The sequence below is a fragment of the Heliconius melpomene genome, chromosome 2 (assembly GCF_056956725.1).
Source record: "Heliconius melpomene rosina isolate 202511_hmr_F chromosome 2, ASM5695672v1, whole genome shotgun sequence".
Classification (NCBI taxonomy): Eukaryota; Metazoa; Arthropoda; class Insecta; order Lepidoptera; family Nymphalidae; genus Heliconius; species Heliconius melpomene.
Genome location: NC_140390.1, coordinates 1628689 through 1649696, shown reverse-complemented (window position 1 = coordinate 1649696; position 21008 = coordinate 1628689). Strand labels below are relative to the sequence as shown.

At 33.7% G+C, this 21008-nt stretch overlaps 1 protein-coding gene across 1 annotated transcript in view; it reads right to left on the bottom strand.

The window, feature by feature from the left end:
- Positions 1–21008, bottom strand: part of LOC146540274 (bicaudal D-related protein homolog) — an 81674-nt gene that overhangs the window by 30786 nt on the left and 29880 nt on the right. The window contains exon 2 of the mRNA XM_085202182.1: positions 1076–1216. Coding sequence (XP_085058308.1) covers positions 1076–1216 — 141 coding nt within the window. The remainder of the gene's footprint in view (positions 1–1075; positions 1217–21008) is intronic.

Genomic DNA, 21008 nt, shown 5'->3' with positions numbered 1-21008 from the left:
ACATATTTGCCAGACTATACATACGTGGAACTTATTGTTAGGATAGTCCATTCGCTATTTCCCGCCAAATTTTGGAGGCTTAATTAAGCCTTTACGCGATTTGCTTGGACACTAGAGCGAAATATTAAATATTTCATTTCCTCGAGTTGATGGTCGTACTCACGATCTGTTGTGTTAGTAGTCACACTTTGTGCCCCTGAACCACGACTACCATCAACGTTTGACGTTCAGAGTTTGAAAAGTATTAAGAAGTTCTTAGAATTAACGCGATAGTTACATCCGCTACGACGAATTGCAACGCGAAAAAATCATCGATAACCGTTAATAAAAGCGCTCTAAATAGATCTTGTTTTCACAAAAAAAACTGATAAATCTAATTTTGTTCCTAACACTGTTTTTTGAGTCGAGTTTTAGATTATACCTACATTTTTTTATATTTTTACTCTGTATCCTACACATAGCAGGGTAGGCAGAAGAAACCTAGAGTCAAGTCACTCCGTCCCCATTAAGTCACTTTTGTTTTCCTCTCTCCTACGAATTCTGAAGGCATTGCGGGTTGAGCGGGTTGTGCCCGATCGCCCCTAGCCTTAATATTAGCCTAAATTATATATTTTAAATATAGCTACAAGTATCAGAGTTCATCATTATTTAATTAATTTAACTTAACCGTTAACCGCTATCTTTTAATTGGTCTTGCCATGCGAATAATCAATCGAAATAGTTTTTAGATAAGAAATGGAATCTATTTTTGAATCTACACTCTAGAGGTAGGTACTCTTTTTATAAGATTTTTTTAATTAAATTCCTTAGAAAATTATTTATTTAAACGTATTTTTTTGTATTAATTATTAATTGTGTTACTTGGAACTGTATTACTTCTTAAGTCTTTTAAGGTTTGTTTGTTTTTATTTTTATTTTATATCCGTATTGTTAACTTTATGCACTTTTAAATTATTTTGTGGATCTTATTTAAGTAAAAAAGCCACAAAATACAAAAAAAGACAGTAAAATATCTTAATAGCAAATAGGTATCATTTCCAAATACATATACCTAAATAAAATCAACAACACCTACCTGTTTCACTGATGTATCCTTGGAGCCTATCTTAGTGGTCAGCTCTTTGATGTCGTTCTGCAGTTCCAGTAACCTCGCCTCGTACTCCCCCTGCTCGGTGTCCAGCCGTCGTCGTAGAAGGTGCTTCTCTTGTTCCAGTTCCTGGTTAAACAGAAATGTTAGAATTTTTAGTTTTGTTGAAATTTTCTGGTAATCTGGTATAATCTGGTAAGGAAATTTGAAGGTATTGGTAATTTATGAAATCTTTAATCTTTCTTTCACGCTGTATTCTGTTTGTAACAGGATAGGCAGAGGGAGCCTAGTATTAATACACTCCGCTCTCCACTTTCTACCGAATTCTGAGGGCATTGCGTCTTAAGTGGCCAAATTCAAAGCTAGAAGAAATTAAAACTTTTACAAATTTGAATTATTTTTTTCAGTGCAAATCACAAATTCAACAATATGAAGATTAACCCATAATATAACTTGTGAGATAACCCTAAGTAAATTTTCAAATATATCCAAAATTGTAAGTAAGAAGAATAGCATTTAGACCTAGACATAGAAAGAGGACACTACTAGCATATAAGAGTTTTCTTTTATCGTTCTAATTATTGATTTTCCAAAGCAACTTGTGCAAATGGATCGCAGACAGAACAAACATTGTATATTGACATTATATGAAAAACAAATGTCCGTGCGTCATTCTCGTCCAATGTATGGGACTTTTTTTTAAAATACCTTCATTATTATATTAATAAGATCGATATTGCACTGCTGTGTTAGATTGTAATTTTTATTTAAGAGTGCAGTTGTGTAAATACTTTCAGTAAATAAATTGCGAATATGACTAAATATTATACGTAGTATAATACAAATAAAATAGAGTCAAAGAGAACGGTATACCTCTTTCGCCTCATCGACTGTCATTCATCTCATAATACATGCCCTCTTGAGGGTTCTCATGCTTTTTACGTGACCTTTCTCCAGTATCATCGACACTTTGAAGGCCAACCGAGGTATCCCCTGCCTCTCTTACCAATTGCTTTTCCTTCATAAATATTTTTTACCATTACTTCATCACTCATTCTCTCGACGTGCCGTGTTCTTTATTGAAATAAATCGAATAAACGTGAATAAATAACATACAAAGATAAATACGAGACGACAGCGTAAATAATTAAAGCTAATTCTGCAACTCAAATATCAAAACTTTCACACTTTTGAAAGAAAAAAGCGTGCGATCTTAGAAAAACACTACAAATTCAGACAGAGTCATTGTCTTTCACGTCAAGACACAAGATGAAGAAAGCAACTGATTTAGAAAAGCGAAAAAAGAAGTACAATCTTCATTGTAAAATAGATAGAAGTAAATTACGCGGATTCGACCCAGAAACTATCTCATGTAGACCATGGCACCGCGCCATGTGAACCATGAACCCATCTCGACAAGTGGGACGTTTTCACAACTCTTATTGAACAATGGTGACTTCCGATAAGGTGTATAATTCTTTTGTTTTCATATTTTGTCATTGATATGGAGAAACTTTTGATGTTGAATCCGATTTTTAATATTATAATTTGGTCTTGTTTTCATTTTACATATCTTCTATATATATAAAAGGACTTGTCCTCACTGACTGAGGTAAGACGCACGCACAGCCGTAACTGCTGATGGTAGAAACGTGAAATTTGGACAGATGTTTACTTTTGTAATCTGGACATCCACTAAGAAGGGATTTTGAAAAATTTTAACCCTAAAGGGGTGAAATAGGGGTTCAAAGTTAGTATGGAAAAAAAATTAAATCGTCACCGATTTTTATAAAATTTGAAATTTAGATTTTTAAAAGTATTTAATTGAACACGTGTTTCATCGTTTTCTAGAATTCTCCCCCGAAGGGTGCAAATAAGGGGTTGAAAGTTTGTATGGAAAAAATTTTAAATCGCCACCGATTTTTATAAAATTTGAAATTTAGGCTCTTAAAAATATTTCATCGAATACATGTTTCATGGGTTATTAGAATTCACCCCTAAATACGCAAGCGAAGCTGCGCGCGTCCGCTAGTATATATATATTTTTAGTGTCACCTATATCACGCAGCAGGGTAACAGGGCAGGCACAGGCAACCTAGTATTAAGACGCTCCGTTCTCCACATTCCGCCAGACTTTCCGAAGCATTGCGTGTTGAGTGACGGAACCCAACACCGGGCTTTTACCTTGGTGTCAGAGCGAAGAAATGAAAATATAAATAAATAATAATTCATTCTCCTGAGTGGGGATGGAATCCACAACCGTCATGTTACAATCAAGTTAATAAAAGAGATTATATAAATGAGAAAAATATATAAAAATAGAGATGTAACCAACTATCCAATTGTTCACATCCCATCAGACAAAATCCTAAGACCATCATTGTTTTTTTAAAAAAAAACTACACACTAGGTATTCTAAGAATATTACGAAAGATTTCATGAGAAATTCTCTATCTAGATATATCTATTTCCTTTATATAATTATTATTAATAATTAAAATTTATTCTCAACATTAAAGACGTCGAACATAAATCAAAAGTGTAAAGTTATAATTAAAATGTTTTTAAATAATTAATTGAGACCGTCGTGACGGAGGTGCCCCTGCGTGCCTACAAACGTGCGACTGTAGTCGGGACGATTGTGAGTTCGATTCCCACTGGGGAATAAAATATTTAATATTTTCAATTCGCTCCGGTTCGTTACCAGACCAAACGCAATGCCTCATGAAGTCAGGCAAGTCAGGCAGGCAGGTCAGCCTGAATTTCAAATTTTATTAAGATTGGTGCCGATTTAAAGATTTCTCCATACAAACTTTCAAGCCTCATTTCACCCTTTCAAGGTTTAAATTTTTCAAAATTCCTTCTCAATGTTCACATTATGAAAGTAAACATCTGTCCAAATTTCACGTTTCTCCTCCATCCACGCACAGTCGTAACCAGTCGTTGGTTACGCCTGTGGGAGACTAGGCTGTGGGGGAATAGGAAATTCTTTTATATTTATATACATTCGGATTCTACTAATCTATTAAAATGTAAGCATGAGTCGAACCTTTGTATTATTATTTTTTTAATAGCACGTTGTATCCCGCATATAGCAGACCCTAGTGTGAAGACACTCCGCTCTCCACTTTCCGCCGGAATCTGGAAGCATTGCTTGTTGAGAAGCGGAAGTCAATATATATTTCAAATATATATATTTAAAATACTTTTTAATTATGCAACGATGGTCATAAATAATATTTTGCAATGAAAGGAAAATTATATATTCAGGATATTATAATGACAGTCACGTCAACGGCGCTCGTCCTTAAGGCTATTCGTTCTCTAACCATTAGTCACTATATCCAATGATTTTAAAGTAAACAAGACATATTTAACGATTTAGCCTTTTACTACACCGAGGTCACAAGTTACAATCTCATTTGAAGAAGATTTTTCGTAACTATATTATTATATAATAAATTATTATGTTTAATATAAAAATTACAAAACCAAACTATAATATAAGCAATATTTTATTTAGAAGCATTTTAACATAGGAGTGATAATTAATATGATGAGACAGTACGAAATATTGCGTCATTAATTTTAAGCCCTGAAAAAGTATTCTAAATTCTTTAACTTAGCAAGTCATCGTGAAGCAGCGGCAAATAAACTCAATACAGCCGCGATGGTACAGGATTCGATACCCACTCGAAGAATGAATATTTCCATTTCTTCGCTCTAGTAACAAACACACACTCAACACGTACTGTCTCCAAAAATTTACGGAAATGATGGGTGGTTAAGTTCCCTCTTACTGCCTACCTTGCTACATACGGAATACGGCGTGAAGTTAAAAATATGGAGTCGTGAAAATAACTATAGTTAAATGCTTTACGTAGGAATCGACCCCGAAACCATCACGTTAAAAGTCAAATGCTGTGCCGCTATACCACAACAGGCCACTATATTTTAACAAAATATATATACTTATATATCAAAAGTGGCTTTTCATTCGAATGCATATATTATATTAATATAAAGTGAGTCATGGACATAAAGGAGCATCAAGCGTCGATTAGGATGCGCAAGCGCACCGCGTCTCCAGGTGACTGGTATTGCGTTTACCTTATGTTGGTACAGAAGCGTATTGTTTTTTTGTACTATTAATAATTTGTTTTTTGTTTAGATTTATTTATATAACTTCACATAATTGAGTAAAACTTTAATGACATTAAGATACCAGCGGAGAGCAGTGCGATAGGGATTTATTATAGATGCAATGGTTGTGGGCTTCGATCCTCGCTCGGGAGAATAAACTTTCATTTCCAATTTGGCAGAATATGTTGAGATCTGCAACTCAATACATAATATTTTAAATTCGAGCGCAATGTGAAAATTATAAAGTCTAGACTCTGGACACTAGGTTTCTTATTGCCTACCCTGCAACATACGGAACAAAATGTGGAGGTAAAATAAAGACAAAAAAAATTATGTTATGTTTAACTTTAATAAAAGTAAATATTCTTAATAAATTAACTAACAGAAACTACTACTACTTACTAACAAAAGTACCTAATTCATTAATTATTATTAATACATTCGTTAATAACACGCTATCCGAGTACGTCCCTGTGCGTAGCACGGTCGGGCATATTAATTCGGGCGGCTTATATGAGCAGTGACGCCCTGATTCGCTTTCACCGACATCTATTATATATACATTGCCTCGTTAAATATTTACTATTATATACTATTAATCTAATATATACCTATACTCGTAATATAGTGATCGGAAAATGTCCTCTTAAAAATATGAGTTTGAGTGTAAACGCGACGTTAGTGAGTTTGATTCCCACTCGGACCAATGTTTTATGAAGGTAAAGCGTTAAATTCTGGCACTAAGTACCAATGAGGGAATGATTTTATTTAAATTACTTTAATTTGTCCGCTCTGGCCAACGTCGGCAAGCTTAACAGCCGACTCAGATAGTACGAAAACATGAACAACAGAAGACTATCTAAGTACGAGTATATCGAGAATGTCTCGACAGAGCTGAACAAATTGAGGTCCAGAAAAAGGGGGAAAATCGTGGATGAGATGGGAAGATATTCTAAGGAAACACATGAATGAACGCCTACAGCCTTTCCGCGGACGACATATCTGTGAGCTAAGTGGAAGAAAAAGGAGAAGAAATTATACAAAGCAATCAGATGGTAGTAATAATGCGTAAATGGGAAAGAAGAGGCTAGTTGAGACACACGCTTGCTACTTGCTGTAAACTCGACAATTTGTGTTCGATTCCAACTAGCTAGAGAGAAAAAAATTCAAATATTTCATATTTTAATTTCCTCGCTTTAGTAACAATGCAAAGCACGGCGTTGAGTTACGCCACTTAACATGAATTTATCCTGCTGTGCGCGAGATATAGCGTATAGAATAACACTTTACAAAATTATAATAAAAAGGATACATAAAATATAAATAATAATCGTTTTATAACAATGTCCTTCATGTAAATGCCAACCAGCTGTTTTTTCCAATCGTTAGTCACAAACAGGTTGTGTACAGGTAACAACTAGGTATAATAAATGATACCTGAGGTACCTATATCTAGCCTTTCTAATATAGCCGTGATGCACGAGGTGACATCATCGATGATCTGTTGATGTCAATATTAGGTTAAATTGACGAATGTGTCGGGAAAATCTTCATATATTTTATATACAGTTAGGTGGAAAAGTGAGTCAATGTTAGGGTTCCGAGCCGCAAAAGGAAAAAACGGAACCTTTACATGATCACGGGATTCTTTTGGACGTGATATTTTTTTTAAGTTTTGTGTATATAGTATAGTAATCAGTGGGAACCTAGTAATAAGATATTCCATTCCTCACGCCTAATCAGATAATCGAGACGCTTTGTCCTAACTTGTGTCTCCAGAGAGAAGAAATTATTATTACAAATTTTAATTAATAAATTAAGTATACAAAAATTCAAACTTCAAATTCAAAATATTCTTTATTCAAATAGACTATTGCAAGCAGTTTTGAATCGTCGACTGAATATGTAAACAAAAAGCTACCACCGGTTCCGAAGGCAGTTCCGCTGAGAAGCGCCGGCAAGAAACTCAACAGTTGCTAATAAAATTAAATATTTAATATTTTCATTCGCTTCGCTCTGGTGACAAAAAACGTAAAGCAAAGCGAAAACTAGGAACGGAGTGTCTTAACACTAGGTTCCCTTTACCCTGCTGTATACGAGAAACAGCGAAAAGCAAAATTAAAAAAAAAAAATAAACTACATAAAACAGACATTAAAATTACTAGGTCTTCCGTGCTTACAAGCATTGTATCAACACTTTCATTTAAATACGAAATTCGCGTCCCACATACATTTACCTCAGCCGTACCTAAAATTAAGGCTAACTCTGATTACCATCTCGTAATACAATTAAAATTAAGACATTAAGATCTTAACTATATGCAAAATAAGTATTAAATTGGTATTGTTGATAGAGTAAGAGGGTTTTCTTTTTATTTTTGTTATTGAGCCTACGAAAATTGTCATAAAAGTTTTCTATTTTTTTTAAGTACTTTGTTAAAGAAATATCCCCAAATGTGATGCAGTGTTACTAATTTTCTTAGTGTTTTCTGAAAATAAGTATTTATATTTCCTCACTAAAACGCTGGAAAAGCGGCCAAATAGATGAAGTTGTTAATTGAAATTAACAAGAAATATGTTCTTTTAACCCCCTAAGTAAAGCTCAAGAAAAGAAAAGGAATCATCATCAGGCTTTTGACATTGAGTAGTGTTCAGATCTTCCCAGCTACGGCCTTTGGAGGTCAGGTCAGGCTGTATCCTACACATATCAGGGTCAGAGTATGGCAGAGGAAATCTGAGAACTAAAGTCTATTAAGACACTTCCGTTCTCCACTTTTTGTCGAATATCGGAGGCATTGCATATTGAGTGGCAGAACTCAACGAGCGAGGAAATAAAAATAATCAATTCATTTCCTCGAGTGAGAATCGAACACACAACTAATTGCGTTTATAGTCACATTCTACCACCCCTGCGCCACGACCAGTAAAAGAATAAATATTCGTCTCCTACATCTTAACCCACATACCAAAGGTCACACGAACTCTTGGGCAATGGTTTCCGTAAAAACCGTCCATTGTTCAATTTCAACACTAGCGTCTGTCTCAGCACTTACTAATGGGAATTAGTGTGTTTTAGTTGGCGTCATCGAGTGCGTTTTCACTTTTGTTTCACTGGTTCATTTCCTTGTTTCTATTATTTAATTGGCATTCAATTGTTTGGTCTTTCCTAATAAGGTTATAAGATTTTTTTTGTGATGCTCTACGTTGACGACAGCGTGTGATGGAGCGATATATCTTAAGCATGAAATTAATAATAAAGAGTTGGTTGGGTTTGACATAACCAGTTTATTTCAGGAACTAATAGGTTGGACTTGGAAAAGTTCTTCAATGATGACGCCATCTAGTCCGTTTATTCAAGGAGGAATGACAAAAGGAATGTGTCACGTGTCATACAAAACTCTTAATTATTTCCATTTGATTATGTAGGCGAAGCCGCCAATAAAAGACGACCGATCCTCGAGCGTCATAAACTTATTGGGTAGGTTGCTATGGAATATGCAATAAACCAAATCTTTTATTAAACATCTTTCTACCGTATGATTTCATATTTTTTTAACGTGTACGTGATAATTGCCTTAAACATTTAAATGTCTTAACAAACTTTGTGCTAATTTAAATATTTAATCATCATCAGATTTCACCAGTAGAAAAAATATTTTAATTTATTTATAGCTTCACGCTGTATCCCGCATACAGCAGAGATACAAGAGAGAGATTGCGTGTTCAGTGGAGAATATGTCGCGCTTTGTATTTACAAAACAGGGAATTAAAAGTAATTCATCTCCGAATGAGAATCGAACCCACAACTATCAAGTTTACAGTCAGACGCTGTCTGACTGCACCATAATGACTATTATACATTACTAGTGGACCCGGACGCGGCTACGCCTGCTTGAACTATAAGAATATTTTCGCGACGGTCATACTCATACTATGCCGCCCGAAGGCTAGGTCATTTCGAATCAGTGACATCTCCCTAATTATTTATTAGAATGTTATACAGTAAACTATAATTTCAATCTAGATGAAATGCTAAAAGTGACTATTATATTTATTTTCATAAGGATGAATATCCAAACGTCGCGGTAACGGTTGCTTAGCGACGCGACGGTTGTTATTAACATGGCAGAATAAATTGCATGTCAAATAAGAAAGTACTTTAAAATATATTAGTTTATATGTATAATGTAATGTTATATAGCCTATAGCACTTCTGAAGTATGCAGCTTACATACAAAACAAAAACATAGTAAATCGCACCAGTAGATCCAGAGATCTTAGCGTTCAAACAAACAAACAAACTCTTCCGCTTTATTATATTAGTACAGATTTATACAATCAAAATTTCAGCTGAAATAATATAAAGAATACTAAAACCGAACAAAAATTAACTGTTATAAATACCGTTACACCAACAGCTAACGTAAATACCCTCATTCTATACAATAATTAATTGCAAAATTTGATAAAAAGAGGCATTTGAAACAATGGAAAATCGATCAATGTAGAAAGCGAGAGCTGCCGGGTCACATAACTATAGATACAAAAAACCACACAATGTATGTATGTATGTTTGTACGTATGTGTATACATACAAAACCAAGACCTGGCACATTTCTTTGGTTCACGGAAACCAATGAAATAACCATTAACATGTAGAAATGCATGGGAATAGTGTTATGTTGACGTCTGTTTATGCAATCGAACTATTGTGAAAATTGAGCTTTTTTTTCCTCCTTTTTATAATGTAGGTATTTGCATGTGTTGATCAATGCTAAAAGCCTTATAGTTAATTTAATTGTTTTCAGCTTCATGCTTTATCTTGTAGATATAGCAGGGTAGGCAGAGGGAACCTGGGAACCTAGTGAACATACCTGGCTTTGCTAACAAAATATTATAATATCATCAAATCTAAATTGTCGAGCAAATAGCAAGACAGGGATTAAAAGATTTTTTCCTCTCACTCTTGATAGGCAACATTTAACCTTCGAAACACTACTTGTTGAGTCGCAGTAGAACGACGCCGCACTTTGTCTTGAAACCAGAGCGAGTAAATGAAAATAAAAATTTCCCCGACTGGAAATCGAACACACAACCGTCGCGTTTATGTCATTTTCACACATTGGCACTGTTTATTTAAGCATGATTTACTTTTAAATCAATTATTTAAACTACTCTTTGGTTCTCTTCTTATTTTATTTGTTATTGCTTGCAAAAATTATTTTATTTAATATAGAAAAATGTTTCGTTATCTCATAGAGTCGATATCTATGTACGCACGCACGGAAAACTTTAGGTACTTTTTCTATTATTAAGAAAATCCTTTAGTTACTTTTACTTCTTTTGTTGGTTAATTAGTTATTGATAACGTTTATAAGTTATTGATAACTCAGATATTTTTTTGCTAATAATATGTCTCTATTTATTATTCGTTTTGATTATTTAAGCTTATATTTTCTTACTAATTCTATTGAAAACTGAAAATAATTTCATAAATATATTTAATAAATATTCTTATAATTCAAGCAGGCGTAGCCGCGTCCGGGTCCGCTAGTATGTTATAATATTGCAAGAACATGACAGCTTTAAATTTAAAAAACAAATTCAAAGGCAACAGAATTGCGTAGTGTTGTATTGTATAACGATTACCACTAAACTGCGAGACTTGTGTCACTATAATTTTGACATCACTATCGATATGATAATGTGATATATGTATGTATTAATTATTTATGTTTTTACTAAAATTATTGGTATTGGAGGATTATTATTTATGTAGTGGTATCTGGTGCAATGGTTGCGTAGGTATGTGTTATTATACAATTTGTATTTTAAGTGTACAGTATGATTTTAATATTTACTTGGAGAAACCTATTAAAAAATATTTTATAACAATAAAAAAAATAACACTAGTTTACGTATTTTTAATTGTATACGTAACAATTACACGTATTTAAGTACAAATTACAATACAGGCCGTCGTAGCGCAGCAGCACAAGGGTGTGGCTGAAACGCGACGGTTCTGAGTTCGATTCCCAGTTGAGGAAATGAAATATTTATTTACGTTTATATTGCCATTTCTTCGCTCTGGTGTAGAGGCAAAAGCGCGGCGTTGACTTCCACCACTTAACACGCAATGCCTCCAGGATTCGGCAGAAAGTGGGGGACGGAGTGTCTTAACACTGGATTCACTGGTGTCTACCCTGCTGTGTCTACCCTGCTGATTTAGGTACAAATTATATATTAAACATAATATTATAATGGCATAACGTACGCAAATAAGGGGAAAGTGTGAAACTTGACGCGTTTATATTTATTATAGTTGCTTTATCTGTGTACATCGTAATTAAATGTTGTTTTCTTGAATATAATTTTATTTAATTTTTTTAGCTAGCAAGTACGCAGAGGGAACCTGGGAACCTATTGTTAATACACTCCGTAGCCATTAAGACAGTTCCGTTCAAACTCCGAGACTCTTCCGAGACATTGACATTTAGCGCCATTCATTACCCGAGTGAGAATGGAACCCATAACCGTCGTTCACCAACAAACAACAAATTTACCCTATTACCTATACTTCCTATACATACCTAGGTAACTTTATAGGTTTTAGTTAAAACAGTCACGTACAAATACCTTCGTGTTACATTCCCATAAGGAATACACCAGTTTACCTAAACGCCATCAATTTAACGTCAGCTATGCTTATGTCACATGACCTGCATTGTATAGGGGAACCTATTACTCAATATTCAGTATAGTCTTGTTATACTTCCTTCCAAAATAAAGTAAGGAAATAGTGATCTATCACTTAGGCTCCCATTTATAAGCTACTCTCAACTCTGAGATCGATCTTGAGATGCCGTTTTCAATCATAGATTTTAATTTATAAATGAAAATGGTATCTCAAGATCGATCGAGTTCTCTTGATATTAATTTAGGAAAATCATTTCATCGCCGTAAAGATATCTTTGGACAATAATTACATTTAAATTATTGTCGATTGTCATTACCTCTCTCTGGTAAATACAGTGCGGCGTTAAGTTCCGCCACTCAAAAAAAAAAACAACTATCAAAAAATATTCTTTATATCGAAGCAATAGTTCCCTATATTAAAGAGTTCAAACTCCTTGTTTTTATAATGTTAGTATAGACATAAAAAATATTACCTACCTACATACATACATAAATGTATGTACATTAGTTGACTCACCGGATGTTAAACACTGTAGAATGTCTCGTAGAGTCGTTTACCATGTAAGTAACTTACCTGAAAAGGAAAACAGTTTTGTAAGTATAATGTTAAGAAATTTATATATCTTTACTTATAGTAAAATTGTTACTGATTTACAAGACATATAAGAAAAAATGTTCTTATTTGTGTAATAATATTTTTTTTAATTTTCGTTTGTTTGTCTGTGCGTTTGTTCGTGCTAAACTCAGAAACGGCTCAGCCGATTTAATTGCAGTTTTCATTATCGTATTATGGCAAGCTTCCTTAACATTTGCTGTTATTTTTCAATTGGTTAACATAAAAAGTTTAAAATCACACCGTTATAAGGAATATTATTCGACAAAATTGCTATAAATAATTGTTTTATTAAAACTGAAACTTTACTTTTAAATATAGTTTTAGATATTGTTTTTAAAATAATATTATTATTAGAAAACGAAAGTAATGTAGAGTAAATTAATAATGATGTAGTTCAAGCGGGCGAAGCCGCGAGCGGGTCGCTAGTAGAGACATATAAATATTAATTAATTTACTTGCAACATTTGCAAGCGCTTAGTTGTAAAATAATTTGAATTAAATTCATATTAAACTTGTTGTTTGTTGTAATATATAGTTATAAATACACAATTATTATAATCAAAATGGTTGAATTGCGGATATTCGAAATTATTTGCTAATGGTTATTCTGCTGAAGTTATGTCAAAATCGATTCAGCTGTTCTAAATTGTATGTTTGAAGGTTTATGGTTTTAAAACATGCGCGCAACTTTAAACGAGGTTGCGGGTTCGACTCCCATTCGAGGGAACTCGCAGAGAGTTCCATACCATTAATACATTTTAATTTCATTGTTGGAGGCCCACTGAAATATTTATTTGATTGTTTTTTACTATTTTTTTGTTATAGCGCCAACAAAAATAAAAGTACATCATCTGCGAAAATTATATCTAACTATTATACATGAGCCATGAGACAGCCTGGTGAGAGACAGACGGAACCAGGGAGTTTGATTTTTTGGGTACGGAACCCTGTCCCCCAGTCAACCTATTATAAATTAAACTCACGACCCTCACATTTACAGTAAGACGCTTTTCCACAGTGCCACGATGGGCTTCCAAACAAAATTTTACGAAAATATTTCAAATACATTTTCGAAATATAAAACACTAATAATATTAGCATATAGAAAGGTCTTATTCAAAGAGTTTAGCGTGTACAGGCTGCATTGTTTCAATGTTGGGGTCAAAAGATGAATTTACTAAAGGTGAGGGTCCTCTAAAGGTTGAGCGCGTCGCTTTGTTATGTCACGGCGCATCCGGCTTTGTAGTCTGATACATAGTTTGGTCCAAACCCTAGTCAAAGCTTTGGTTTTTTTAGTTCCATGCCATATAGCAGGGTAGGCAGAAGAAACCAAGTACTGACGTATTTCGTTTTACATTTTCCAAGGATTTTAGGAAATGAAAATATTACATAATTTATTAAAATAATATGATTGAAGAATGGGATCGATTCCCATTATCAAAATCAAATCACCCATAATCAAAAAAACATAGTAAATAGTTTACTATAACGATTTCCAAGTGACTCAAAAAGTAAACTCGATATTTTAGAGTTCGATTACCAATCGGAAGAAATGTTATTTTAGAAGAAATTGTTTTAATTTCCTTTTTCATCTTGAACTTAGCCGAAAAGTGCAGAACGGAATACCTTAAGACTAGGTCCTTTAAGCCTTCCGGAGTTTGAGTACCTAACCACTCGAAATGTCTAGAAACTTCAGGGTGCGTGGAGGTACCTTGTATTAAACAAGGTTCCCATCTGTCTACCATACTATATACAACATGGCAACATGAACATAAAAAAAAGATTTTCTTATATCTATCTATTCCGCAAGGCCACCACAAGTAAATCGTTAGTGCAAAATATTAAAAGTAATATAATTGACGCAAGTGTGAAGTTTGTAATGATGAATCATTCATGAGTTACGAAAACTGACAGGTGTTAATTATATATAGGTACCTATTTGTTAATATTTCATACAATTGACATAAATAATAAAATTTTATGTAATATTAAGTTAAATCGTCCATTAGAATCGTGGCGCAATTAAGACTTGTCTTGTAGTAGGTATATGTCAGTCGTGTGTTCGCATATATCTCACAAACATTATAACTTTACGCCATCGAACTCATAAATGAACCTGGGGAGGGAACCTGGGGACCTAGTTTTAAAACACTTCTATTCCCTCTATTACATCACGACTTTCTTCTACTCAGCAAAAATACAAATAATAGCAAATACCAAATAACTTACCAGATTAACAACTAATCTCACGAACTAAAACTGGTAATTTCATCAAAATGGGTACTTATCAGAGCAAAAAAAGGCAATTTATAGAACAATAAGGTGCGTCCTTGTAACAACGAAGTTTGAAACAAAGAATAACGATATGATCAACAATGGTAGTTGAAGTTTAGACCTTATGAACAATACAATGATAAGACAAACAGTCAATGGGGTGTTTCGCCATCGTTTATTGTATCTTATGGACGCTATGGAAGTAAATGGAGGAATTACTTTTTAAAATATTCTACTTTGGTTATAGGAATTTTGAAAATGTTAGCCTTCTTTTTAGGTGGAGGGAACCTAGTGTTAAGACACTCCGTTCTTCATTTTAATAATCTCGTTAATTTTAATCGTTTCTTACCTTAAATCAACATTTATTGGTATTTATCTATATATATAAAAGGACTTGTCCTCACTGACTGAGGTAAGACGCGCGCACAGCCGTAACCGCTGATGGTAGAAATGTGAAATTTGGACAGATGTTTACTTTCGTAATCTGGACGTCCACTAAGAAGGGGTTTTGAAAAATTTTAACCCTAAAGGGGTAAAATAGGGGTTCAAAGTTTGTATGGAAAAAAATTTAAATCGGCACCGATTTTTATAAAATTTGAAATTTACATTTTTAAAAGTATTTAATTGAACACGTGTTTCATCGTTTTCTAGAATTCTTCCCTTAAGGGTGCAAATAAGGGGTTGAAAGTTTGTATGGGAAAATTCTTAAATCGCCACCGATTTTTATAAAATTTGAAATTTAGACTCTTAAAAATATTTCATTGAACACATGTTTCATGGGTTATTAGAATTCACCCTTAAATACGCAAGTGAAGCTGCGCGCGTCCGCTAGTATATATATAAAAGGACTTGTCCTCACTGACTGAGGTAAGACGCACGCACAGCCGTAACCGCTGATGGTAGAAACGTTAAATTTAGACAAAAGTTTGCTTTCCTAATCTGGACATCCACTAAGAAGGGATTTTGAAAAATTTTAACCCTAAAGGGGTGAAATAGGGGTTCAAAGTTTGTATGGAAAAAAATTTAAATCGGCACCGATTTTTATAAAATTTGAAATTTAGATTTTTAAAGATATTTCATTGAACACGTGTTTCATCGTTTTCTATAATTCTCCCGCTAAGGGTGCAAATAAGGGGTTGAAAGTTTGTATGGGAAAATTCTTAAATCGCCACCGATTTTTATAAAATTTGAAATTTAGACTCTTAAAAATATTTCATTGAACACATGTTTCATGGGTTATTAGAATTCACCCTTAAATACGCAAGTGAAGCTGCGCGCGTCCGCTAGTATATATATAAAAGGACTTGTCCTCACTGACTGAGGTAAGACGCACGCACAGCCGTAACCGCTGATGGTAGAAACGTTAAATTTGGACAAAAGTTTGCTTTCCTAATCTGGACATCCACTAAGAAGGGATTTTGAAAAATGTTAACCCTAAAGGGGTGAAATAGGAGTTCAAAGTTTGTATGGAAAAAAATTTAAATCGGCACCGATTTTTATAAAATTTGAAATTTAGATTTTTAAAGATATTTAATTGAACACGTGTTTCATCGTTTTCTAGAATTCTCCCGCTAAGGGTGCAAATAAGGGGTTGAAAGTTTGTATGGAAAAATGTTTAAATCGCCACCGATTTTTATAAAATTTGAAATTTAGACTCTTAAAAATATTTCATTGAACACATGTTTCATGGGTTATTAGAATTCACCCTTAAATACGCAAGTGAAGCTGCGCGCGTCCGCTAGTATTATATATTTATTTACTATAATGTATCGTATCTCATCGTACCAAGATTATCAAAGTCAACATGTTTAGAATTGAGAATAATATGTATGTATATTCAGGTTTTATATAAAAACCGGTCATAAAATCAATATTTTTACCTAGTTATTTTATAAACAAATCTATTATAGTCTAAATATGGTCATTTAATAAAACATTTTAAAGTTTAATTAGTTTTTACACAGTAATATTATGATAATATATTTTTTTAGTATCATGCTGTATTGGCAGGTGGGCAGAGGAATCCTTGGAACCTAGCGTTAAGACATTTCGTTAAAATTAAGACACTTCCGTTTACCACTTTCCATAGATTGAGGATATGAAGATATTAAATATTCCATTTCCTCGAGTGGGAATCGAACCGACAATCGTCGCGTTATAGGTGCAGGCTGCGCCATGAGTACAAAATATAATAAAAAATACTATAGATGGAGAGTACAAAAATCCTTCAACACCTTATTTTTATATTAGTAATAATAAAAAAAATATAATAAAAAAGATTTAACAGACTAAATGCATTATTCAAAGCTTCGTGAACTCAAGTCACGTAGAGGCGATAACCGAGACAACCTTACAAATATTTCTAAAGCACGTGATGACGTGACGTGACGATGACAGAATGATGGCCACGACAGGATTTAGTGGAACTGGCTGTTTTATAAGCTGGAATCGTTTCGAGCTTTTTGCTCCTAGCTAGCTATTTAAGCCCAGCTTAGCCAGAGCCCTTTCATATCGATACCTCACTTGAACTAGTGACTTAAATACAAAATTTTGCCCCCCTTTTAAGGCTATTATTTTTTAGGACTTAATCACAAATATATAGATTTCAGAAATCAAATATTATACAGCCTACACATTATACAGTTAGCCTACAATATTATACAGCCTTTTTTTGTAATATTTCTTATTTCTATAAAACTTTTCAAGCCGCCGGCAGCGATATTAAAAGCTTTCAATCCGGCGGATACAGTAATCACTAGAAACTACTAGATATTAAAATGGAAAAGATTGCATTGCGATCTTGACAGTGTTAATTTACACTAAAAGTCTGTATAAAACTATAGTGTATAGTGATTATTACTGTAATTTAATTAATATTTTTATATAGCAAAAAAAACGGTTTAAATGCTTTTTTTTGTCCTGAATAGTGTTAAGACACTCTGTTTCTCATGTACGGTCTAATTTTTGAGACATAATATTAAAGAATAAAATGACGCTACCGTGGAGATGGGGCTGTCTCAAGATCGATGAGATCTCTCATTGTGTGTTGAAAGCTGTCGGTTCGATGCCATTCCAAAGACTATATTTAAAAATCTCTTCATTCTTTCAGTATAGTAACGCAGCGTTTAATTCCGCCAATCAAAAATCTCTAAATGTGGGCTAAATATTGAAAATAGCGGCCTCTACACTAGGTAATCTCTGCTATAAATGATAGAATTCCTAATTAAAAAATATATAACGACAAACAAAAATACCATATACATATTTTAGCAACCCAATACTAATTCCGTAAAACAATATTATTATATCTACTACAGATATGATAGTTTACGTAACCGCTCACGTCGCGTTATGGAAGCATGGTTTCAAATTGCGAAACATAATCGGTATTTTAATATAATAAATTTTATATAGATTAGCCAAGCGTACGTGCTAGTAGTAAGTAACCTTTATTTTTAACACGCTTTTGTTTTTTTTAGTTTCACGCTGTTTTCACGCATATAGCAGGGAAAGGCAGAGGGAATTTTATTCGAAACTTATTTATAATAGCTGAAGGTACGTGATCTTAATCAGAACTGAGACAATATAGAACATTGAAATATGGCCAAATTTTCTTTAAATGTTTATTTATCCAAGAATCTACCAATATATTTACATAATATACTAAGCATCGTTTTGTCTCTGGTGCTTCAGGTCAGAATCGAACCCAAGACCTCACATCGCAATACACACAACATACGATCAATCACAAAAACATAATTACAATACAATATAGTTTTATAGCGTCATTCAAGTGAAAGTAGAGTGGAGGAACCCTATTTTGTATTTGAATATTCATATATTCATATATGCTAATGTAGACGACCTAGTGCTTAACTGGTCTTAGCTGTAACGTTGATTGATATCTGGGACGGCCACTGTAGAAGTAGTCGTGGTTGAAAGTGGGACTAGATAGGCTATAGTAGATAGCAGATAGATAGTTAATAGTAGATAGCAAAACGCGGCGTTAAGTTCCGCCAGACAGCAGGCAATATCCCCAAATTTGATGGAGTGGAAGAAGTGCCATAACACTAGGTTTCTTCTGCCTATCATAATATGCAGGAAAAACATTTTTTTTTTTATTTATATATATATTTTATTTATATTTATTTTTATTAAAGTATTTCTTTTGTGGGTAAACTTTATTCACAGGTTCCAAAAATGCTATTTAATATTAAAAGTTTGACATTCCACCATAGAGACAACAAAGAGACATCTAAATGATCAACTATCTCTATTAAATACTCATACTTATTTTTAAACGTTTGTTTGTTACGCTTTCACCCCAAAACTACTCAACCGATTATCATGAAACTTCTACTACACATATTCTTAGAGGTATTAGAAAAGATATAGGATACTTATTATTTGAAAAAAAAAAATATAGCCTATGTATTTTGGCTATAATATAATAATAAGTTTAAGCAGGCGAAGCCGCGTTTCACTCTCTAGTATCTAATACAAAAATCCAAAATGCAACAATACTGTCTGTTGATTTTGAAAAAACCGTTTATCCCAGACTAGAGACCACTTTCGCTTGACCCGCTTTGTATTGTTCATTGGAATATTCTCACGAACGGTACTATTGTTGGATTTTGGATATTGAACCTTATATCACCTTATAATAGGGGGTTAGATAAATTAAATTTAACAGTTCATATCGGCATTGCGTCAAAATTAGCCTTTTATCAAAGTGTAATAGACAAAGACATTTTAAAGAAGTCTCTATCGTTTTTAGTATTTGGTAAAGATGTCGCAAGTTGTCATAATTACTAAACCATAGTATATTCTGGGGCCGTTATGGCGCAGGGGCACAAGCATGTGGCGCGACGGTTGTGGGTTCGAATACCACTCAGAGGAATGAATTATTATTTATTGATATATCCAATTCTTCGCTCTAGTACCAAGGCAAAAGCGCAGCTTTAACTTCTGCCTCACTACACGCAATTAAATTCGACGAAAAGTGGAGAATGAAGTGTCTTAAGTCCAGGTTCCTTCACTCCCTACCCTGTTGAGTGCGGGATACAGCGTGCAGGTACAAAAATAAAAAATTAAACACTAACCGTACTTTGTAGACCTACCGGGCCACTTCAACACCCATATTCGTTACATTACATATAACTTTTTGCACTAAAACAACTTGAACTTGCATCATTTACAAAAAAAACTTGCAGCACCCAGCAAACCCACTACCATATACCACGTCTGGTTTAACCAGATGGTTCACATTGAAACAATGTAATATGAAAAAAATATTAAAATGTATGTAGATGTGGTTATCCACCTGTGTTAGTCAGTCGTAGCACAGGGGCGCAAGCGTGCGAATGTGAACGCGTCAGGTTATGGGTTCGATTCGCACTCGATAAAATTAACTTTTTAATATTTTCATTTACACGCGTTGCATTAAGAGTTTGGCCTTGTGACCCTGATACGTACGGGATATATCGTGAAGCTATAAAAAAAGAATAGAATTGCCGTATTAACAAAATAATAAAAATTTTAATTATATAAAAACCCACTTCAAACAGTAAAAACTACGCAAATTGAAAACTAATATGATTTTCTCGAACTGGATCACTCTAGTATTTTAAATTAAAAGGAAGAAAGAATCGGTCCACCCAGTCGAATATTCTGAAGTAACAAACTTAAAAAAATACAGTCGAATTGAGAACCTCCTTTTACAGAAGTCGGTAAAAGATATCAAAACAACAAGTGCACCAAATGTCATACATTCCTTTAACTCTATAGATAATTAGATAAACTAGTATTACTAAAAAAAACCGTAATCCACCGGATGTCACGTCACTACCATTAAAAAAACCGTACTTGGCGTATACCATACAAAGCTTTTAATTGACGATTTTAATTATTAAATACCGGTGTTAGTTGTTTGTATGTAGTTTAAATGTCAAGACGGTTTCTTTAAAGGAATTATGTGCATATCTAACGAGTTTCATATAACTTCATATATAAAATTCAGTGAGGTCGTGCGTCTGTAAAGGCAATGGTAGCGGGCTCGATTCCCGCTTGAGGAAATAAAATAAAATATCTACGATGCAAATTTTGATCGCTCTGGTAGCTTCGCCTCCAGAATTCGGCATAAAGTGGGGAGCAGACGTGTCTTAATAGGAACGGAGTGCCTTAACCTGGATT